General features: G+C 52.0%; 1 protein-coding gene across 1 annotated transcript in view; it reads right to left on the reverse strand.

Annotated features, from left to right (window-relative positions):
• The window catches only part of SMTN (smoothelin), a 63,729-nt gene that overhangs the window by 19,279 nt on the left and 20,430 nt on the right, over positions 1-24,020 (reverse strand). Inside the window, exons 8-13 of the mRNA XM_087705560.1 lie at positions 23,611-23,948; positions 21,454-21,520; positions 15,087-15,152; positions 13,814-14,419; positions 10,433-10,512; positions 1,005-1,148 (exon numbers count right to left, since the gene is read on the reverse strand). Of these exons, the coding sequence (XP_087561686.1) occupies positions 1,005-1,148; positions 10,433-10,512; positions 13,814-14,419; positions 15,087-15,152; positions 21,454-21,520; positions 23,611-23,948 (1,301 nt within the window). The remainder of the gene's footprint in view (positions 1-1,004; positions 1,149-10,432; positions 10,513-13,813; positions 14,420-15,086; positions 15,153-21,453; positions 21,521-23,610; positions 23,949-24,020) is intronic.

Raw genomic sequence — 24,020 nt, forward strand, 5'->3', positions numbered from 1 at the left:
GGGCCAGTCCTGGGGGGTTGAGGAGATCTGACTGCAGTGGTGTATTGCCGAAATGATGTTTCTAATAAATGACTGGATTTCTTTTGAAACTTGGCTCCAGGCTCATGAATTAATTAGGGCATTTTTCGGAGACCTGACGCTAGAACAGCAGCGAGGAAGAGGAACAGCTGGAGCCTGTTCCCAGTGTGCGCATGGGCAGAGCTGCCAGAAGACAAGAGCAACTAAGAAAGCAGGGTCGACTTGGGAGTAAAGCCACACCTTGGAGGTGATTGACCCCTCCCATGGGAAACAAGAGCGAATGGGGAGTGGGCTTTTGCAGGAAACAATTCGTTCCTTCGGTCGTTTCAAGAGTGGAAAGTTCTGTTTGTGACTATAAGAGATCCTGTGCCACGTTTTGCCTTGCCCTATGTTTAGTTATCTGGCAGCCTTCCAAGCGAGATAAGGTTCGTGTGGATAAACATTCCTTTGAAAGACTGTTTGCTAAAGCCTTGCTGACTGTGGATGAAAGGAATTCACAGTCGTGTAAATAAAAGGGGGTTTGCCGGGACCAAGACTCTGCTGCTTGCTTTCTAAGGAAGCCTGGGTCAGAACACCTGCTTTTCAGTGGTGGGACAGACTACGCCCCACATCCCGCTACTCTTTTAATGCTGCTCCCTGGTGGCTTGAATATTAGGGGAAGGACCCTGTCTTTCTCCTGCTTCCCTCCCAGATGGAGACCTGTGTTAAGCCGTGATCGAAAACACCTCTTGGCCACAAACTTCCCAACCCAAAACATGGGGAATTGTAACCCATTTCAGCATTCAGTTGCCCCATTTCCCTCTCAGTCCCTCCGCCATGAATGCGGCACTATCCAGAAATCCGGCAAAATCAAACTGGAAGGATTCACCCAGGACGGTGGGTGTGAAAGATTTGCTACAGAAATGTCTCCCCGCATAAACCCCGATGCCCGTCAGCCTAACCAGCATTTACTGATGGGAGCACGCATTTACACAGCGGATACGCACCATCTTATCCAAGACGTCTTCTTCCTCAATTTTGCCCAGCTCCTCAGCACTCAGTCGGTTTGGTTTCTGCTCTTCTGCCACCTTTTCCTTCTCTGTCCTGGTCAGCACGGACACCTTGGGCTGCGTTGGCAGCTTGGCATCCATCTGGAAAGACAGGGTGGCACAGTGAGGCTGGACCAGCCGCTCAGCTTCCTGGAGGGGCATCCGGGTGTAATAGCAATAGGACGTAGACTTATATGCGGCTTATATACCTTGGAAGGATGGAAGGCTGAGTCAACCTTCCAGCCGGTCAGGATCGAACTGCCGGCAGTTGGCAGAATTAGCCTGCAATGCTGCATTCTAACAGGAAGGAAGGAAGGAATAAGGAAGGAAGGAATAAGGAAAGAAGGAAGGATGGAAGGAAGGAAGGAAGGAAGGAAGGAAGGAGCCGAGGTGGCGCAGTGGTTAAATGCAGCACTGCAGGCTACTTCAGCTGACTGCACTTCTGCAGTTCGGCTGTTCAAATCTCACCGGCTCAGGGTTGACTCAGCCTTCCATCCTTCCGAGGTGGGAAAAATGAGGACCCGGATTATTGTTGGGGGCAATATGCTGACTCTGTAAACCGCTTAGAGAGGGCTGAAAGCCCTATGAAGCGGTATATAAGTCTAACTGCTATTGCTATTGCTAAGGAAGGAATAAGGAAGGAAGGAAGGAAGGAAGGAAGGAAGCAAGGAAGGAATAAGGAAGGAAGGAAGGAATAAGGGAAGGAAAGAATAAGGAAGGAAGGAATAAGGGAGGAAGGAAGGAATAATAGCAATAGCAATTGCAGTTAGACTTATATACCGCTTCATAGGGCTTTCAGCCCTCTCTAAGCAGTTTACAGAGTCAGCATATCGCCCCCAACAACAATCCGGGTCCTCATTTGACCCACCTCGGAAGGATGGAAGGCTGAGTCAACCCTGAGCCGGTGAGATTTGAACAGCCGAACTGCAGAACTGCAGTCAGCTGAAGTAGCCTGCAGTGCTGCATTTAACCACTGCGCCACCTCGGCTCAGTAAAGGAGGAAGGAAGGAAGGAAGGAAGGAAGGAAGGAAGGAAGGAAGGAAGGAAGGAAGGAAGGAAGGAAGGAAGGAAGAAGGAAGGAAGGCATAAGGAAGGAAGGAAGGAATAGCAGCACTTATTTATATACTGCTTCCCAGTGCTTCCCAGCCTTCTCTAAGCAGTTTACAGAGTCAGCCTCTTGCCCCCAACAATCCGCGTCCTCATTTTACCACCTCGGAAGGACGGAAGATTGAGTCAAGCAGGGGTCAGACTAGAAAACCTCCAAGGTCCTTCCAACTCTAAACAACTGGGTGAAAGACTAGGGGTAACATGATAGCAGTGTGCTAACATCCGAAGGACTGCCACAAATAAGAGACGGTGAACTTATTCTCCAAAGAACCCGAAGGCAGGACAAGAAGCAATGGATGGAAACTAATCCAGGAGAGGAGCAACCTGGAATTAAGGAGAAACTTCCTAACAGCGAGGACAATTAACCCGTGGAACCGCTTGCCACCAGAAGTTGTGGATGCTCCAACACTGGAGGTTTTTAAGAAGAGACTGGACAGCCCTTTGTCTGAAATGGTGTACGGTTTCCTGCTTGAGCAGAGGGCTGGACTAGATGACCTCCAAGATCCCCTTCAACTCTTGACATTCTATATTCTATGTCCATGGAACCCTGAGGCTAATGTTTGCTTGTTCAAAAGTTCAATTTTCGACGCGTCCCAACGGTGCTTTTTTCCCCCAAGAAGCAATAGAGCCGAGGTGGCGCAGTGGTTAAATGCAGCACTGCAGGCTACTTCAGCTGACTGCTAGCTGCAGTTCGGCGGTTCAAATCTCACCGGCTCAAGGTTGACTCAGCCTTCCATCCTTCCGAGGTGGGTGAAATGAGGACCCGGATTGTTGTTGGGGGCGATATGCTGACTCTGTAAACCGCTTGGAGAGGGCTGAAAGCCCTATGAAGCGGTATATAAGTCTAACTGCTATTGCTATATTGCTATAATTGGACTTTCTTGGGGGGTAGTGGTGGTCTAGAAGAGATTTCACTTCTCCTCCAAGAAGCTTCTTCAGCTCTGAAGAAGAACGGAGCTGAGAACCAAGGAAGCTTCTTGGAGGAGAAGCGAAACCTCTTCCAAGGGGGGAGGAAAAAAACCTCCAGAAAGTTCAGTTGCCTCTTGACAAAAAAATAATAATAAAGCACCTTTCGGGGGAACAATTGTGATCTGGACGACCTGAGAATCTCTCCAGCCTTTCCAGAAAGTGAGTTCCAAATATTTCGTCCTGGGCAATTCTTTTTGGCATTTTTAACAAGCAGCTGTTGGGTTTCCAGGAACCGACTGGGCTTCAGTTAAGGGGAAACGGTCATACAATACACAGCAACCACCTGCTGGGAAAGGGGTTTTTTTTGCAGGAAGATTTAAAGGGCTTAGTAGTTGAAATCCGCTTTGAGAAAGGGGCTCAAACTAGACTTGGCAACTCCTAGCAGCCCCCCAAAAGGACAATGTCTCGTTGGCATAATCCCTGCACGATGCAAAGCAGGACATCAGCCAGGTCGGGGGGAAAAACACCCCCGAGGGCCATTTGCAGAAATGGAGACCCTCTGTTGTCGCCCGCAGGCAGCCAGAGGAGCAGGCAGCAGAGTCAGAGAGTGAGGAGGGTTGGGGAGGAACCTGGGCCAGTCCTGGAGTCTGGGGAAGGCTCTGAGGAGGGCTCTGCGTCGGAGGCAGAGAGGGGGCCAAGGCCGTCTGATAGTTATCAGCTGCCTTCGGAGTCAGATATCAGTGAGGCGGAAGAACAGCTGGAGCCTGTTCCCAGTGTACACATGCGCAGAAATGCCAGAAGGCAAGAACAATTAAGAAAACAGGGTCGACGTGGGAGTAAGGCTTGGAGATGATTGGCCCCTCCCATAAGACATAAAATTAACTGCCACGTCGGGAAAGGACATACTTTCAGTCCCAACTCCAGGGTGAATTCCCCGCCTTAAGTTATCGGCGGCGGCCTCCCTCCATCGCGGTCCCCAGACATGTTGGGATTTTAGTCACCAATCTGCCCAAGGATGATGGGCTTTGCAGTCCAACCGACTTGAAAAGGGCAGAGCTGCCTCTTGGTTTGGGGGTGGGGGGGGAGTAAAGATGGAAGAAAGGACGCGGTGGCTCAGTGGGTAAGACACTGAGCTTGTCGATCAGAAAGGCCGGCAGTTCGGCGGTTTTGAATCTGGCTTCTAGCGCACGCCCGCACGCCAGTGAGCTTCCAGTGCTCCCCCCGCACATGCGCACACTCCCGTTTCGGCACTCGGTGCCGAAAAGGTTCGCCAACTCTGGTATAGGATCTTCTGACCAAGCAGGGGGGCTGGACTAGATGACCTCCAAGATCCCTTCCCACTCTTCTCCCCCCAGGAAATCATTCTCCACAGGTGCCTTTTCCTCCCAGGCCCGATCCCGTCCCCAAATCGATTCGCTTTGATCTGTTTTGATCCCAGAAGGGAGATCCGATCCCCTGTTATTTCCTGCCCCTTCCTTAGATTCGCTAGCCAAGGTTTCTGGAACGAAACTTGGCTGGGAATGCTGGGTTTTGACATCCGCCCACTTGGACGCGGCCGAGGTTTTAGGAAACCCCCCTCTAGGCGCTGCTGCCCCCCAGCCTCATTTGCAATTTTGCCACGGCTTAGGAGACTGATAGGAAAAAAAACAACCTGCTTTTCCTTTGGGGAAAAAACTAAATCAGCCTCTATTTATAGGACGCTATATTTTCTTCCCGGTAAGGCGACACCGGCGAGGTTGCGCTACGCCCCCCCCCTCCCCAGGTGCAGGAGAGACCCCACTGCACAGATAGCAAAGCTCCCTAAAGCCAGGAGAATCCAGGTTCCCCCCCCCCAATTCCCCCTCCCCATAATCTCCTCCCCCCTCCCTAAACATAACAAGCGATACGACATCGTAAAGCAGTAAATTTTTACTCGAGCCGCCAAAATTGCCACGCGCTTTCCGCCGCCGTTCTTCGGCGCCGCTTTCCGTCGTGCGCCAGGCTTCCGTAATGTCCTCGTTTCAATGTTCGTTTAAATTCTTTTTTTGGGGGGGACACATGGGAATCTCTCTGCCCCCCACACACACAAAAAAAGAGTCCCGGAATTTGGTTTTTTTCGGAGGAACCCGGATGGTGGTGTTTTAAGGGGGGTGGGGGCAGAAGCATCCTTGTTCCTTCTTCGTGCCAGGAAGTGAGCAGGGTCAGCCGTGCCCTTCTGCTCCAAGGAGAAGTGGGTGGGCGGGCACGAATAATCCTTCCCCAAAACTAATCGCCGTTCCCCGCAGTTGAGGGGCTCTTGGTTATGCTGTTGCTGGACACAGGCATTTCCGAAGGCTTCTCAGTGTCGGCAGAGGTTGGACTGTGGGCCGACGTCTCCTTGGCCGTCTCGGTGCCCTCGCACGGATCTTCCGAGCCCTTGCTGGGCTCTTTCTCCTTCTTCAGGAACTGCCGGAGCTTCTCCATGTGCTCGCGGAGGTGCTGCTGCTCCGCCCGCAGGGTGGCGGCCTCCTGGCGCAGGTGGCCGATGGTCGAGACCAGCAGGCTCACCACGCGCTTGGCCTCGGCCACTCGCTGTTCCAGGATCTGCCGAGGGGTCGCTTGCAAAGCCGGGTCCTCGGAGCCGGCCGCCGGCGGCTCCTGCCTTTCTTCCACGTCGGGGGTGGGCACTCCAGGCATGATGCGAAGCCGAGGGGCAACACCAAAGGACACTTCAGGGGTGTCGGAGAGCTCGCTCCAGGTGCAGGCCAGGCGTCCCGAGAGAAAGCAGAGCCCGGTGTTCTCGGCTGCCTGGCTTTGTCCGCGGGTCACAAGGCAGGACGGTGGGCTGAGTCCTGATGTCAGTGGTCGGCTATTCTGGTCGCGGAGAAGCCCTCCGTCCTGGGTGGCATTTCCCGTGACGGACAAGCACAGAGGGCTGGGCAGGAGCCAAGAGACCCGGCTGGTGAGGGGAAGGGAAGGGAGAGGATCTGGGTTTCTCCGGGAATAGCAATAGCAATAGCAATAGCAGTAGACTTATATACCGCTTCATAGGGCTTTCAGGCCTCTCTAAGCGGTTTACAGAGAGTCAGCATATTGCCCCCAACAATCTGGGTCCTCATTTTACCCACCTCGGAAGGATGGAAGGCTGAGTCAACCCTGAGCCGGTGAGATTTGAACCGCTGAACTGCTGATCTAGCAGTAGCCTGCAGTGCTGCATTTAACCACTGCGCCACCTTGGCTCTTCACAGCTTCCCTTTGGCAAGGGTCCATTCCCTTGCCATCACACTCCGCAGAGGGTCGCGGTGGAGAGGCGAGTGGCCAGGCTGTCTTCCCTGGGACGTTTGGGGGGTGAGAAGAACTGCTTGAAAGTGGGGAGGGGGTGTGAGGGGGGTCTCCTGCCCCAGAACTCGGACCCAGACAAGTTTGAGCCGCAGGTAAGGGCAGTAAAGCGACCGGAGACAGAGGTGTCAGCGCTCAACCCTCCATCTGTCGCACACAGTTGTACAATATGGTACCACCCACATCTGCTTACACAATAATTTGTCTTCACCCAAAGGAGCACCTGGCTCTCATCCATTAAGTACGGCTCCTTATGGCAGGTCAAGGGGATTCTATAAAGCGAATGAGAGAGAGAGACAGAGAGACAGAGAGACAGAGAGGCAGACAGAGAGAACAGAGAGAAAGAGGAAAGAGAGAGAGAGAAAAGAGAGAAAGGTGGAGAGGGAAGAGATAGGGAAAAGAGACAGAAAGAAAAAAGAGAGAGAGAAGAGAAAGAGAGAAAAGAGGGAAGAGAGAGAAGAGAGAGAAAGACTAAAGAGGGAAAAGAGGGAGAAAGAGAGAAAAAAAGAGGGAGAAAGAGAAAAGAGGGAGAGAGAAAGAGAGAGAGAGAATCAGAGACGGACAGATACAGAGAGAGAGAGAATAGAGAGAAAGAGGAAAGAGAGAAAGAGAAAAGAGAGAGAAAAGAGAGAAAGGGGGAGAGGGAAGAGAGAAGGAAAAGAGACAGAAAGAGAAGAGAGAGAGGAGAGAGGGAAAAGAGAAGAGAGAGAGAAAGAGGGAAAAGAGAGAGAAAGAGAGAAGAGAGAAAAGAGAGAAAGAGAAGAGAAAGAGAGAAAGAGAAAAGAGGGAAAAGAGAAAGAGAGAAAAAAGAAAGAGGGAGAAAGAGAAAAGAGGGAGAGTGAAAGAGGAAGAGAGAGAGAGGGAAAAGGAAGAGAAAAGAGAGAGGGGGAAAAGAGAGAGAAGAGACAGAAAGAGAAAGGAGAGACAGAAAGAGAGGGAAAACAGAGAAAGAAAAGAGAGAAACCTTTTGACCTTTGCAACATCCCCATAATCACATGAACAACATTCAAACGCAGGGCAACCGGTCCCAGTTTACGACCACTGCTGTGTCCCAAGGTCACCTGATCTCCTCTTGCGACCTGAACATCATCGTCCCCCCCACCTTCGCGTCTGAGCAGACCAAGCCGGACTCGGACACAAGGCCGAAACCCCACGCGACGGCCGAGGGAGCTGCACCCCCCGACTCCCTTTCAAATACTTCTCACACACCTGGGGGAGGGGGGGGCAGTCCTCACAGGTCCTAGCAGAGAGGAGGAGGAGGAGGAGGAGGAGGAGGAGTCCCATCTGGCTCACCTGAGCAGCTGTTCCCAGCCTCCGTCCCGGTGGCGGCCTGAATAATGCAGGACTCGAGCGGTGGAGATCGGATTCCCGATTTGACCGGCTCGCCTCACTTCGGCCCTCTTCAGTTCTGTATCCCTCCCTCCTGACTCGCACCCGGGACCTCGCAACCCTGGCTCTCTGCCCTTTGGGAGTGCCGGAGGGCTCCCATCTCGGCTCCTTCCTCACCTGGGCATGGGAGGGAGCTTCGCCCAGGGGCCGCTTCTGCTGGGCAACCCGAGCCAGGCTCTCCTACAGCCGGAAGGATTTTCCCGAGCTGCCCAACGTCACCCCCTTAAAGAGGGATGAGGCGGGTCAGCTCCCGGCCCTGGAGGAGGCTTAGCATAATCCGCCTGGACACCGAGGGGAGGGGGGAGAAAGTGGGGGGGGGGAATCCTGCCTTCGCTGCAGCCAGAGAAGAATTTGGGGGCTGGGGAGTGGAAACAGCGTCTCTAATTCCCAGGCTAAAATTGCAATCATCTCTTTCAAACTCCCAAACCACTTTCGTTTTTTTTAATTTTTCTTTACAAAAGAAATACAGGTAGTTTCAAATATTTCATTTAACAATAGCACTAACGTTAGCCCTTAGACTTATATGCCGCTTCACTATGCTTTCCAGCCCTCTAAGCGGTTTACAGAGTCAGCTTCTTGGCCCCCAACAACCAGGGATGGATGGATGGATGGGTGGATGGGTGGAAGGAAGGAAGGAAGGAAGGAAGGAAGGAAGGAAGGAAGGAAGGAAGGAAGGAAGGAAGGAAGGAAGGAAGGAGAAAAGGAATAGCAATAGCTCTTAGACATATACCGCTTCACAGCCCTCTCTAAGTGATTTACAGAGTCAGCTTCTTGGCCCCCAACATCCTGGGATGGATGGGTGGGTGGGTGGGTGGGTGGATGGGTGGAAGGAAGGAAGGAAGGAAGGAAGGAAGGAAGGAAGGAAGGAAGGAAGGAAGGAAGGAAGGAGAAAAGGCATAGCAATTGTTCTTAGACTTATATACCGCTTCACAGCCCACTCTAAGCGGTTTACAGAGTCAGCTTCTTGGCCCCCAACATCCTGGGATGGATGGGTGGGTGGGTGGGTGGGTGGGTGGGTGGGTGGATGGATGGATGGAAGGAAGGAAGGAAGGAAGGAAGGAAGGAAGGAAGGAAGGAAGGAAGGAAGGAAGGAAGGAAGGAGAAAGGGTATAGCAATAGCACTTAAGACTTATATACTGCTTCACAGAGCTTCACAGCCCTCTCTAAGCGGTTTACAGAGTCAGCCTCTTGTCCCCAACAATCTGAGATGGACGGATGAAAGAAAGGAAGGAAGGAAGGAAGGAAGGAAGGAAGGAAGGAAGGAAGGAAGGAGAAAAGGAATAGCAATAGCACTTAGACTTATATACTGCTTCACAGAGCTTCACAGCCCTCTCTAAGCGGTTTACAGTCAGCTTCTTGGCCCCCAACATCCTGGGATGGATGGATGGAAGGAGGGAAGGAAGGAAGGAGGGAAGGAAGGAAGGAAGGAAGGAAAGAAGGAAAGAAGGAAAGAAGGAAAGAAGGAAAGAAGGAAAAAAGGAATAGCAATAGCACTTAGACTTATATACCGCTTCACAGAGCTTCACAGCCCTCTCTAAGCGGTTGACAGAGTCAGCCTTTTGCCCCCAACAATCTGGGTCCTCATTTGACCCACCTCGGAAGGACGGGAGGGATTTGAACTGCCCAAATTGCAGGCAGCCGGCAGTCAGCAGAAATAGCCTGCAGTACTGCACTCTAAGCACTGCGCCACCATGGCTCTTAGTGAGCATTCAAAGTCACTAAGTCACCAATCAAAGTCACCTAGGATCGAACTCACAGCCTCCTGACTGTGAGGGGAGAGCGCCACCTCTAGGCCACCACTTAACTCTATCGAAAGCCTGAAAAAAAGACACAGCTACTTTAAAGGGGAGTCCGATCTCCCTCCATTCTTCCCCATGTCGCTTCCAAAAGGACAAACAGCCCCAGCAGGCCAGATTTTTACGGTGCTGCAGAATTTGGACCCCAGGGCAAATATCCCCATCCAGAACCGAAGTTTTCCTCCCCCGCCATCCGGCTGCTCCCTCCTGTTGTGGCCCGGCAGCAGACAGCATAACTGGCATCAGATTCGGGCAGTGAGGAGGGTTGGGGAGGAACCTGGGCCAGTCCTGGAGTCTGGGGAAGGCTCAGACGAGGGCTCTGCGTCGGAGACAGAGAGGGGGATAGAGCCGTATGCCAGTTATCAGCTGCCTTCGGAGCCAGACATCAGTGAGGCAGAGGAACAGCTGGAGCCTGTTCCCACTGGGTGCATGAAAGAGTGGCCAGACGAAGGGAACAGCTAAAGAACAGGGGCCGACTTGGGAGTAAGGCCACAGGTGGACGGTGAATGGCCCCTCCCAGAGGGAATAAAAGAGGAGCGACAGGGGAGTGGAGTTTACAGGAGACAATCAGTTCGCTTCATTGGTTCATGAGTCTCCGAGGCTCATTGCCAAATTCTGCAGATATCGGCTTGGCAGCTCTCCAAGCCAGATAAGGTCTGTGACCGTAAATCCTCCCTTGAAAGATTTTAATAATAATAGTCAATTAATAGAAGAGTTTTTTGTCGGGACAAGGAGTTCGCTTCAGGCTCTCAGGAAGCCTCGGTCAGAACAGGGTTTTACACACGCACACACAGAGCCTGTGTGCATATACACACACAGCCCCGCCGAGCCAAGGCAGCCTCTTCCTGCCGTCAGAATCGGAGGCCCGACAAACGGCGACGGACTCACCTTCTCAAAGCTGCCGCTGGAGCCGCCATGGCTGGAGGTGGTGATTCGCAGCGGGGAGTTCCTCAGACCCAAGGTGAGCTCTACGGGTAAGGGAAAAAAAGGGGGTTAGGGATGCCCCCCACCAAAAGGGTTATTGCAAGAGGACAGGCCTGCAGAGAAAAGATTAAGCAGGATTTGGATGGAGCCGTTGGCTTCGTGTGTGCGCGCAGATCCGCAAAATACGGCGCGCGACATTTACGAGTCGTGGAGCTAAAAAGTTCCCAAATGTTTCCTCCGGCTTAGCCTAACCATGTAAGAAGGATCAAAGGGGATTCCCGGGACGCCAAGGAACAGGGTTAATCTCTTCCCGAGCTTTCCCGATCGAGCGGGCTGTACACCAGATCGGAAAAGGGAAAAGGGTCTCCCTTAATAGGAAGTATTTCTGCCCCGTACCCCAAATTTGGACGCTTGGCAAGTTGTCACCTTACTTAGGACGGTTGCAAATTTCTCCGGGGTCGTCCGTTCACTTTTGGGGACCTTCTGACAAGGCATTCGATTCCCTTCACCGCAGTGGTACTAATTCAACGACCGCGGGGAATTCACAATTAGGGGCGAGACAGGTTGTAAAAACGGTGTGTCTGTGTGTAAAACTCGTTGAACACAAGTCTTGCTTAACGACTGATTTCGGGCTTAATCGCAGTCGTAAGTCGAGCGAGACAGGTTGTAAAAACAGTATGTCTGTGTGTAAAACTTGTTGAACACAACTGTCTTGCTTAACGACTGATTTCAGGCTTAATCGCAGTCGTAAGTCGAGCGAGACAGGTTGTAAAAACGGTGTGTCTGTGTGTAAAACTCGTTGAACACAACTGTCTTGCTTAACGACTGATTTCAGGCTTAATCGCAGTCGTAAGTCGAGCGAGACAGGTTGTAAAAAAGGTGTGTCTATGTGTAAAACTTGTTGAACACAACTGTCTTGCTTAACGACTGATTTCGGGCTTAATCGCAGTCGTAAGTCGAGCGAGACAGGTTGTAAAAACGGTGTCTCTGTGTGTAAAACTCGTTGAACACAACTGTCTTGCTTAACGACTGATTTCGGGCTTAATCGCAGTCGTAAGTCGAAGGACGAGCTACGTATCACGGTTTAACGCCGCCGTCGAGGCCGAAATGCTTTGTTAAACCGATTTGCACCTCTCAAAACCCCTTTTCCTCCAAGCGGAATCCTGCGTTTTGAAGCCGGCGCCAACGTCCTTCGGGCCGCCCGAGCGGCAAGGCTCGGCTGGGAATGATGGGGGTTGTAGTTCAGGGCCTGAAGGAACGGGGTCGGCAGACGACGCGAAGCGCAACGCTACCACCGACAAAACCGCTCTCCCAAAGCGATCACAAACGGGTTCGATATGAACGGAAGGGGTAAGTTGTGGAACATGCAAGGCAGCTGCGCAACTCAACGCAACCCAACGAGGAAGACGCATGTCTCGGCGTCCGTACGGGGGGGGAGGCACCATCATCCACAGCCTTTTGTGAAAATCAAGATTTTAGCCTGCTGTAAATTTTGCAAGGAGAGGTCTTAATATGGGCAACGAACAGGTTTTCTCAGCTGCAAAAGGAGGAGCCGGTGCCAGGATTTAAAACACACACACACACACACACAGACACACACACACACATGCGCGCACAGATAAAACTTTCCATCCAGTTAAGTGGATAAACATCAGCCAGGGGACGTTGCGTCCAGAAGTGATTTCGCCCAAAATAGGAAAATTTCCAGCCTCTGGGACCTCACTCACGCAGGAGCCCAATGGCCACAGTTCGTGGCTAATGTTTCCAGTGGTCGCTGCTATGGGGAAGGGGTGGGGGGTCTCCCTGGGAGCAGCGCAAGCCCACCTCCGGCTGCCCAACTTTCAGCCGTGCTGGGATCAAGCGGATCTGCAGAGCGCAGAGGAAGAATGAATCAGCCGAGGGAATGAAAGGAGAGAGAGGGAGGGAAGGAAGGTAAGAATGAGAGAAGGAAGGAATGGAGATAAGATAGGAAGGAAGGAAGGAAGATAAGAATGAGAAGGAAGGAAGGAAGGAAGAATGAGAAGGAAGGAAGGAAGGAAGGAAGAATGAGAAGGAAGGAAGGAAGAATGAGAAGGAAGGAAGGAAGGAAGGAAGAATGAGAAGGAAGGAAGGAAGATAAGAATGAGAAGGAAGGAAGGAAGGAAGATAAGAATGAGAAGGAAGGAAGGAAGGAAGAATGAGAAGGAAGATAAGATTGAGAAGGAAGGAAGGAAGGAAGGAAGATAAGAATGAGAAGGAAGATAAGAATGAGAGGAAGGGACGGAGGAAGATAAGAATAGAAGGGAGGGAGGGAAGAAGATAAGAATGGAAGGAAGGAAGGAAGGAAGGAAGGAAGGAAGAAATGGAGGAAGGAAGGAAGAAATGGAGGAAGGAAGGAAGGAAGGAAGGAAGGAAGGAAGGAAGGAAGGAAGGAAGGAAGGAAGGAAGGAAGGAAGAAGAAGCTGCTGTGTAGCCTTTCTTGGTAAGGAGAGGCACAGGTCGGTCAGCCTTAAATCAGCCTAAATGCCCAATCCCAAGGGGGAGGAAAAGGAGGGAGAGAAGGGAGGGATGAATCAGAAGAGAAGGGAAGGAAAGGGAAGAAGGAAGAAAGGAAGGAGGGAGGGAGGAAGGAGGAAAGGAACAGAGTTTTTTAGAGTTTAGAGTTTTATTTGGCATTTATAGGCCGCCCTTTTCCCTGAGGGGACTCAGGGCGGCTTACAACTGTAACAGGAGGGAGAGAGGGAAGGAATCAGAAGGGAAGGAAGGAAGGAAAGAAGGAAGGAAAGAAGGAAGAAAGGAAGGAAGGAAGGAAGGAAGCCCTTCTTGACAATTAACATGGTCCTGAACCTTCCACCGGAGTCATTGACCCACTCGTGACTTTACCCAAAGCCTCCTGGATCCCCGAAAATGCCCAGCAATTATTTAAGTGAACCGAAATGCAACCGAAATTTTTTGGGGTGGGGGGCCCACCTGAAAAGGCAGCCCCCATATCCTGAGCAGAAGGTCTCTCGCTCTGGCTCTCAGAGAAGCTCCAGGTTGCAACGCAGAATTGTCTCCATAGACTTTTTTTGCGGTGTGTCAGGATGAGCCCCGCAGAGATTCCCTCCTTTGCAAAACCCTATTTTCCTCTCTTTTCTTTTCTTTTTCATTCCCCCCTTTCCCCCCGCCTATCTCCCCTTTGCTCTCCTGCCTGGAAAAGGCCACAGCTGCCTGCCTCCCACAGCTGCCCGCCTCCCACCAACCCCCCTGTTTTGCAAGGGACCCCCCCAAGAGGAATGAGAGCCCCCTTCTTCCTCACCCCCAAAAGAGGGACAAAGGGGGAGAATCTGAGGTGCCCTCACCCTCCAACCCTCCCAGGCCCCTCACCTGCTTGCTGGTTCCCGGGGCCCCCCACGAGGTGGTCCCGTAGAGGCTGATTCCGGCTGTCCTTGATCTCGATGGTCAGGAGGGTCTTCATCTCGTCGTCAGGGTGGGCAGCTGGGCGGCGGACCAGGGAGCCTGCCGGGTTGTGGGCAGTGCCGCTTGGCTGGCCGCGGAGCACCTCTGAGTCCAGGGAGACCCCCTTGGCGTTTTCAACCCCGGACCGGGCGGGGGGCAGCTTCCTCTCCTGCCATTGGCCGGCCTGGATCCGCCCTTGGGGGCCGGCCGCCTCTTGAGGGACGGACGGAGCCTGCGAAGGGAGCCTGCCCACCCCAGCCTTGGCGTCTGTAGGGACCGCCCGGGATGCCTCCTGCGCCTTGCTGCCGGCCTGCAGCGTCCGGACGGCGGTGGTGGTGGTGCTGCGATCCCTCAAGGGTGAGTTGGCTGCATGGCGGGAGGGCAGAAGACGGTGCTGTTGCTGCGACGGGACGGGCGACCCTCCGGAGACCTTCTGGGGCGCAGCCGGAGGACGATTTGTGGGGTCCGAGGTGAACTGGCGAGCGCGCTCGCGGATGGAGCCGGCTCTTTGGAAGGGCTGCTCCTGGCACGGCTCTGCAGAGAGGGAAGGAAAGGGGAGGGAGATGTCAGTGGAGGGAGGGGGAGGACCAGCCTGGGAGCAGAGCGTGGTTTATCTCAAGCAGCTGGGAGCCCTGCCAGACTTGGGGGGGGGGAGGAAGGGGTGATGGGGAAAGGGGGGGTGTCAAGCGCTCAGCGGTGTCCTCTGCCTCCCTCCCACTTCGATTCGGAAACTCTCGTTTTCTTTCCAAAAAAAGGAAAGGGAGAAAACACCCAGCGGTGCCTCCCTTCCCCGCCTCACCGGAGCTTCTCGGCTAAGTTTTCAGCCTTTCTGGGATAGGCAGATCTCAACCGTGTGTGTGTGTGTGTGTGTGTGGCAGTCAGAGGGGTCCCCCGCCCTATACATTCCCCCGATCGGTTAAAGAGCGGGACAAGGTGCAAGGGGACCTTTTCGGCTCCGAGGGCCCAAAGCAGAAGGCGGTTACATGCGCGGGCCCTGAGTGCCGAAAAAGCTGAAGACAAACCGGCTTTTGGCCATTTCTCAGGCTGTTTTCAAGCTGTAAAACAGCCCCCCAAAATGGCCTGAAAATGGCGCAATAAAGGCCCCAAAAGCAGCCGGGAGGAAAGGAGGCCTCGGGGGGAGGGGGGTTGTATTCTGAATTGAGGCCGAGGCCCACCGGGGGGAAAGAACCAAGAGAATTACCTGGACCAGGTGGCTTCGAAGGAGCTTTGCAGCCGTCCGTTTCTACTGTTCGGGAGCCTCCAGTTGCTAAACGAGCATTACATTGAAAAAAGAGAAGGTGTGTTGAGAGAGGAAGGGATTCGGCCTCCCACTGGCACGGACACCGATGTGACTAAACGGCTGTGACCAGATCCCTGGGCCTGGATCGCACCCCTGCTGATCTTGTGAGCATTAAGAGATCCCAGAACACTTCACAACTCTATCATCGTAACCGACGGCATGGCCAACTCATCATAGCCAACTTGCCATGGCCAACTCATCATAGCCAACTTGCTATAGCCAACTTGCCATGGCCAACTCATGATAACCAACTTGCCATGGCCAACTCATCATAGTCAAATTGCCATGGCCAACTCATCATAGCCAATTTGCCATGACCAACTCATGATAGTCAACTTGCAATGGCCAACTCATGATAACCAACTTGCCATGGCCAACTCATCATAGTCAACTTGCCATGGCCAACTCATCATAGTCAACTTGCCATGGCCAACTCATGGTAACCAATTTGCCATGGCCAACTCATGATAGTCAACTTGCCATGGCCAACTCATCATAGCCAACTTGCTATAGCCAACTCATCATAGCCAACTTGCCATGGCCAACTCATCATAGCCAACTTGCCAACTCATCATAGCTAACTTGCCATGGCCAACTCATGATAGTCAACTTGCCATGGCCAACTCATGATAGTCAACTTGCCATGGCCAACTCATGATAGTCAACTTGCCATGGCCAACTCATCATAGCCAACTTGCCATGGCCAACTCATCATAGCCAACTTGCCAACTCATCATAGCCAACTTGCCAACTCATCATAGCCAACTTGCCCCAGCCAACTCGTCACAGATGGGGGGGGGGAGAACTCTGGGAATTGGAACCCCCTCCACTGGCAGATACCCAAGTAAACCCCTTCTTGCTGCTTCATCAGGCCACCCAGTCAAGGAAACTGCCCTTCAAAGGCACAGCTGGTCACAGCTGGAGCTTCTCCAACCCATTTCAAGTTGGCCGCAAATCCCCTTCCCCCAGTCGGGCCGGCTGTCCAGTGAGGCTCACTCCCGCTTTGTCCTCAGCTGAGCTCCGTGGCCCTGGCTGGCCTCCAGTCCCTCCCAGCGCTGCTCATCCTCACTGCGTTTCTCCACTGTTGGAAGGCTCCCACCAACAAGACAGATCGTGCGTCAAACTCCTTCCCCCCCCACGATCTGCAGAGCAGTGCCCTGACGGATGTCCGCCTCCCGCTCCAAGTGGGGTCAGCCAAACATTTAACAGATTAACAGAGTTGGAAGGGACCTTGTAGGTCATCTAGACCAACCCCCGCCCAAGCAGGAGGCCCAACCACTGTTTCCGACAGATGGCAGTCCAGTCTCTTCTTGAAAGCCTCCAGGGATGAAGCTCCCACAACTTCTGAAGGCAACTTCTGTTCCATGGGTTGATGGTTCTCACTGTCAGAAAATTCCTCCTTAGAGCCAAGGCGGCACAGTGGTTAGGGTGCAGTACTGCAGGCCACTTCAGCTGACTGTTATCTGCAGTTCAGCGGTTCTAATCTCACCGGCTCAAGGTTGACTCAGCCTTCCATCCTTCCGAGGTGGGTGAAATGAGGACCCAGACTGTGGGGGCGATATGCTGACTCTGTAAACCGCTTAGAGAGGGCTGAAAGCCCTATGAAGCGGTATATAAGTCTAACTGCTATTGCTATTTCCCGGTTGAATCTCTCCTTCCATTATTCCTTGTCTGGCCTTCAGGGGCTTTGGAAAATAGCTTGACCCCCTCCTCATTGGGGCAGCCCCTAAGATATCGGAAGACTGCTATCCTGTGTCCCCTGGTCCTTCTCTTCACTAGACTAGCCAGGCCCAGTTCCTGCAACCGTTCTTCATATATTTTAGCCTCCAGTCCCCTAATCATCCTGGTTGCTCTTCTCTGCACTCTTTCCAGAGTCTCAACATCTTTTTTATAGTATGGTAACCAAAACTGGATACAGTTCTCTAGGTGTGGCCTTACTAAGGCTTTACGGAGTGACATTAGAGCAAATTCAATGCTTCACTCGGTATCCACAATCCACGAAAGGTGGGAGCTTGGCGTATAGCATGCGCCCATGCACACAAATAAAATCACCAAAAACTTCACACCAAGATTATTAGGTGCAAATAGGGCTCAAATCGTTGGAAGATACAATAGAATGAGCTGGGAGGGACCTTGGAGGTCTTCTAGTCCAGCCCCCTGCTCCAGCAGGGGAACCTATACCATACTAAGAAGGACCACCACGGGGAACGAGCATCGTGGAGAATGTTATTTAGGTGGTCATGAAGAATCAATGACAACATGATGGCTTAGCAATAGCAATAGCAGTTAGACTTATATACCGCTTCATAGGGCTTTCAGCCCTCTCTAAGCGGTTTACAGAGTCAGCATATCGCCCCCAACAATCCGATAGATAGATAGACAGACAGACAGATATATATATATAGAGAGAGAGATATATAGATAGATATATATATAGATAGATAGATAGATAGATAGATAGATAGATAGATAGATAGATAGATAGATAGCAATAGCAGTTAGACTTATATAGCGCTTCATAGGGCTTTCAGCCCTCTCTAAGCGGTTTACAGAGTCAGCATATCACCCCCAACAATCCGATAGATAGATAGACAGACAGACAAAGATATAGAGATAGATAGATAGATAGATAGATAGATAGATAGATAGATAGCAATAGCAGTTAGACTTATATGCCGCTTCATAGGGCTTTCAGCCCTCTCTAAGCGGTTTACAGAGTCAGCATATCGCCCCCACAATCTGGGTTCTCATTTTACCCACCTCGGAAGGATGGAAGGCTGAGTCAACCCTGAGCCAGTGAGATTTGAACAGTCGAACTGCAGAACTGCAGTCAGCTGAAGTAGCCTGCAGTGCTGCATTTAACCCCTGCGCCACCTCGGCTTGCAATCATGATCATCATTTTATGGTGTGGTGACCAAAACTGGATGCAGGACTCTAGGTGTGGCCTTACTAGGGATTTATAGAGTTGCATTAGTACTTCCTATGATCTTGATCTGTGAATGCAATTTAGGATTGCATTAACCTTTTTGGCTGCCGCTGCACACTGCTCAAAGAAGATCATGAGCGGTGACCCCACAAAGGCACCTGGCTTTGCTCCCCAACCCCCAAAGAAGTCCGTGCTAGGAAAAACTGGGGTCAGCAGTCAGCTCGAGCCAGTGAGCCAAGGAATAAAATGATCCGGGGCTGTGGCAGGAGTGGAAGGGGAAAGAATTAGGCCTGTGTGGGTGGAGAAGATTTTCTGTAATGCTTTCTTAAGCTGAGCTGAGCTGGGCTTAGGATAGAGAGGGGGGCTGCAGAATGACAACCCCTCGACCCCCCCCCCCCGGTGAGATCTCCAAGGAAAGGGAAAGGGCCTGGAAGGTACCAAGACCCTCCCCACAAAACCAGTTTGCAGGATTTCTCCAGCAATAAACATAAAACACGCCCAGGGTCATCAGTCAGGGAAACTGGGGAGAGAGAAAGACCGAGAATGGCTGTTTAGGATCCAGAAGGATGAGAACTAGGCTCCCTGCCCAATCGCCCCTTGGGACCAGACCAGCTCCTTCCTCTTTCTCGCTGAGGGACTGCCAGGAAAGGCCCCCCCCCCCGCTCCCCAAGTGCCCATCGAAAGTCAAGAGGGGGAAACAGGAGAGGAAGGGGAGGAAAGGAAGGAGAGGGAGAAAGAGGAAGGAAAGGAGAGAAGAAGGAAAGGAGAGGAGGAAATGGGAAGGGGAGGGAAGGAAGGAGAGAGAAGGAGACAGAGAAGGGAAGAGAAAGGAAAAGAGAAGGGAAGGGAAGAAAGGGAAAGGAAAGGAGGAAAAGGGAAGGGAAGAAAGGGAAAGGAATGAGAAGGAAAGAGAAGGAAAGGAACAGAAAGAAAGGAAAGGAAAGGAGAAAGGAAAGGAAGGGAAAGGAAGAAGGAGAGAGGGAGATGGAGAAGGAGGAAGGAAAGAAAGGGAAAGGAAAGGAGGAAAAGGAAAGGAATGAGAAGAGAAGGAAAGGAAAAGAAAGAAAGGAAAGGAGGAAGAAGGAAGGAAAGGAAAGGAAGAAGGAGAGAGGGAGACGGAGAAGGAGGAAGGAAAGGAAAGAAGAGAAAGGAAAGGGAAGGGAAGGAAAGGAAGAGGAAGAGAAGAGAAGGGAAGGGAAGAAAGGGAAAGAGGAGGAAGGAAGGGAAGAAAGGGAAAGGAAAGAAAGGAAAGGAAAAGGAAAGGAAAGAAGGAAAAGAAGGGGGAGATGGAGAAGGATGAAGGAAAGGGAAGGGAAGGAAAAGAAAGGGAAGGAGGAAGAAGGAAGAGAAGGAAAGGGAAGGGAAGAGAAGGGAAGGAAAGAAAGGGAAGGAAAAGGAAAGAAGGAAAAGAAAGGGAAGGAGGAAGAGAAAGGGAAGGAAGAGGGAGATAGAGAAGGAAGAAGGAAAGGAAAGGAAAGGAAAGGGAGGAGGAAGAAGGAAGAGAAGGGAAGAGAAGAAAGGGAAAGGAAAGAAAGGGAAGGAAAAGAAAAAAAGGAAAAGAAAGAGAAGGAGGAAGAAGGAAGATAGAGAAGGAGGAAGGAAAGGAAAGGAGTGGGGAAAGGGAGAAGGAGGAGGAGAAAGGGGCTTTCACAAATAAAAGAAAGCAAGGAAGGAGGGAGGGAAGGAGGGAGGGAGGGAAGAGAAGCTCCTGACCTTATTGGGAGAAAGAATGTGAAGGTTCAACGCTGAAGAGTAAATTCCCTTTCTGGATCTGGGCAGAAACTGCAGCTTCCCTTGGAGACCGGAGACCGCAGGGCAAAGGGGGGGGGGGGAGCCCAGCCTCCAGGCAGGAGTCCCGGGAGGCGGGGGCTGCGGGGGGGGGGAATCTTTCGGAGCAAGGAGACCCTGCAGAAATCCCTTTCCCTGCCCCCCCTGCAGCCCCCCTCTTCCCAGGAAAGGGAGGCCGAGGGGGGGGGCAGGAGAGTGCAGGGAACCAGCGCTGGGGGCCCCTTCGGAGTGGAAACAGCCTTGGGGTGAACCCTGAAAGGTGGGCTCTCTGAGCATGGTGGTGGTCTTGGGGCTGATTGTGTTACCCAGGTGGGTCATGAAACGTTTGCAAGAAAGCCAGCAAGCTCAGAGAGCACCAAGGAGCCCACCGTCCTCCTCCTCTTCCTCCTCCTCCTCTCTGCAAACCCCTCTTCCTCCTAGCACTGATGATGTTACCTAGGTGGGTCATCAAAGGTCATCAAGAAAGCTCAGAGAGTACCAATGACGTCACAGAGATCCTCCTCCTCCTCCTCCTCCTAACCCTTCTTCTCTTCTCTGCAAACCTCCCTACCTCCTAGCACTGATGATGTTACCTAGTTGGGTCATGAGAAGTCTGCAAGAAAACAAGCAAGCTCAGAGAGCACCCAGGACCCCATAATCTTCCCTCCTCCTCCTCCTCCTCGCAACCCCCACTCCCTTCTAGCACTGATGATGTTCCCTAGTTGGGTCATGAGACGTTTGCAAGAAAGCAACCAAACTCACAGAGCATCAAGGACCCCACAGTCGTCCTCCCCCTCCTCCTCCTCTCTGCAAACCCCACTTCTTTCTAGCACTGATGATGTTCCCTAGCTGGGTCATGAGAAGTCTGCAAGAAAACAAGCAAACTCAGAGAGCACCAAGGACCCCACAGTCTTCCTCTTCCCTCTTCTTCCTTTTTCCTCCTCCTGCTCCCTCCCTCCTCCTCCTCCTCCTCCTCTCTGTAATCTCCCTTCCCTTCTAGCACTGATAATGTTCCCTAGTTGGGTAATAAAACGTCTTCAAGAAAACAACCAAGCTCAGAGAGCACCAAGGACCCCACAGTCTTCCTCCTCCTCCTCCTCCTCCTCCTCCTCCTCCTCCTCCTCCTCCTCCTCCTCCTCCTCCTCCTCCTCCTCGTGTTCTCTACAAATCCCTCTCCCTTTTAGCACTGATGATGTTACCTAGTTAGGTCATGAAACGTCTGCAACAAAACCACCCAGCTCAGAGAGCACCAAGGACCCCAGTTATCTTCTTCTTCTTCCTCCTCCTCCTCCTCCTCCTCCTCCTCCTCCTCCTCCTCCTCCTCCTCCTCCTCCTTTCTGCAAACTCCTCTCCCTTCTAACACTGATGACGTTACCTAGTTGGCTCATGAAACGCCTTCAAGAAAACCACCCAGCTCAGAGAGCACCAAGCACCCCACAGTCCCCCCTCTTCAAACCACCCTGTCCTCCAGCACCGATGGCGTTACCTAGTAGGGTTATGAAACGTCCGCCAGAAACCCCAGCAAGCAACATTTCCAACAGAGTTGCTGTTCACCCCCCCACCCCTCCCAATTACCTTCTCTGTCTCCCTTCTGGCCTGCAGCACCTTCTCCTCCTCCCTCTTCTGGGGCCTGAGGCACAATCTGGGGCAGAGAGAAAAAACCATATTCTGAACAGGATTCTGACACCCCACCCCTCAAAACGGGCTGCAGCATGGATGAGCCCAGAAGGGGAAGCTCAAACACCCCTCCCTCAAACATCTGGCTTGATCTGGGGCTGGGGAGGGAGACGGCGTCCGTGGCATCCCCTAATATTTCTCTCCCCTCCCTCCTCTTGGCTCGAGATTTTTAAAATCTTCATTTATTCGTTTATTATATTTATATTTATATGGCGCCCTTTCCCCCCCGAAGGGGACTCCCCTTTATCTTAGGTGAAGGTAAACTTGCACATGTGTGCCAGTTGTTCCTGACTCTAGGGGGCGCTGCTCATCTCATAAGCATGTGCATTAACTCTAGGATAAGTAATGGTGACCTGATTAGAAGCTAGAATAGGGATAGAAATAAGGAGGAATATTAGCATATATGAATGTTATATAACAGAATAAAAGCAGTAATTAGATGGAAACTTTATACATAGCTTTGCCATGTATATTTAAATAATATTACCATTGGCATTAACTATTTTAAAACAAACAAGTATATTAATACTACTAAAGGTTTTCCCCGCACATATGAGCTAGTCATTCTTGACTCTAGGGGGCGCTGCTCATCTCCGTTTCAAAGCCGAAGAGCCAGCGCTGTCCGAAGACGCCTCCGTGGTCGTGTGGCCGGCATGACTCAACGCCGAAGGCGCACGGAACGCCGTTCCCTTCCCACCAAAGGTGGTTCCTATTTTTCTACTTGCATTTTTCAACGTGCTTTCGAACTGCTAGGTTGGCAGAAGCTGGGACAAGTCCCGGGAGCTCACTCCGTTACGCGGCGCTGGGGATTCGAACCGCCGAACTGCCGACCTTTCTGATCGACAAGCTCAGCTGTCTTAGCCACTGAGTCCCCTTAAAATCTTAAGCCGAGTGCAAATTACATCGGCCGGGGAGTTGAAAAGGGCTGCCGTAGTCGCTATTTTCAACTTTTACAAAAAGAGGCCACCCCCCCAGAAAACCAGCAGAGATGGTTCCGGAAATATCTTTTCATTTGGGTCTTTGCCCTGCTGCAATTTCTATGATTCTACTATGCATTTTCTATGGTGGGAAAATGGGATTGTACAGGGTTTGATGATATGCAGCCATAACAACATTCTTTCCAGAAAGCCAAGGTCATCCTTTGTCTCTGCACCTCTGCACCTGACCGGAACTGGATGGGTGGAAGCTGCTAGTGTGGCAGTGGATGATTGGACCATGGGATGGACTTGTGGGTGTGGGGGGGGGGGAGGGCAAGATCTTGAACTTTCAACTGGGTGGGGAAAACCGGGAAGCTTTCAGATTCGGGTTTTCCCAGATGTGCCAACGTGGCTCTCTTCATAAATTGGAACTTTGAGGAATCTTTTGCCTTGGACTCTGATTTAATTTTGGATGCTATTTGGAAGATAGACACTTTGAGCTCAAAGGAGGGGCGTTTTTCTTTGCAGATCCAGATGTTTCCAGCATCTGAACGTCCATTGTCCGGTTCCACCACAAAACCGCGGACGACAAAATCGCGGTCGACGAAAGCGCGCATTTGACGTCATCACAGCGCGACGAAAACATCGCACTGTGATCGAAAAATGTAAAAATAAAGCAAAAACCTTACCCTAACCCCCCCAAACCTAACCCTAAACCTAACCCTTAACCTAAGCCTAAATCTAACCCTAAACCTAACCCTTAACCTAACGCTAAACCGAACGCTAACCTTTAACGTAACGCTAAACGTAACCCTAACGCTCTAAACCTAACCCTAACCCTTAACCTAACCCTAACCCTAACCCTTACCTTTATGTGAATCGGCTTGCTTTAATTTTAATTTTATTTCAATTTTTAATTTTTTTTGTCGCGCTGTGATGACGTCAAATGCGCGCTTTTGTCGATCGCGCTTTTGTGGACCGCGGTTTTGACGGGTCACGCATTGTCCAAGTAACTCTCCTACTCTTCCCCATTCAACAGAAGAGGAGTGTTTGTCTGTCAGGTGCAGGAGTCCATTCCTGCAGGGGATGCCCCCCCCCAAAACCCAATTCGCAGCCAACCGGGATTTTCCCACCATACCTCTCTCTTCTGGCTCAGGAGAGACTCTTCTTTTTGGGGGGCGTCCCCCGCGACGCTGCCACTCTCCCGCTGCTCCTCTTCCCTGGTTTGAGAGGCGGCTTCCCCTTCGGAGGAGGTCAGCCCCTCCTGGACTTTGGGGGGCGCCAGGCCTCCAGCTTCTTCTTCCTCCTCCTCCTCCTCCTCCTCCGAAGGCGGCTGTGGTTCGGGACTGGAATCTTGCTCATGGGAATTTGGCCCAGGGTCTTCACCGCTCGCCTCGCTGTCTGGGAAAGGCGCCGGCTTGGAAAACGGGTGGCTGGGGACGGCTTCCAGGAGCAGGACGGTCCCCAGAGGTGGTTCTGTAGGGGGAGGAAGGAGCTTGAGAAAGCCCACCTCAATCAGAAGGAGCAGCCAAGCGTTGTGGGGCCCCA

Source organism: Thamnophis sirtalis, unplaced genomic scaffold, assembly GCF_051295495.1.
Source record: "Thamnophis sirtalis isolate CommonGarterSnake01/CBP01778 unplaced genomic scaffold, rThaSir2_p1.2 scaffold_2, whole genome shotgun sequence".
Taxonomy (NCBI): Eukaryota; Metazoa; Chordata; class Lepidosauria; order Squamata; family Natricidae; genus Thamnophis; species Thamnophis sirtalis.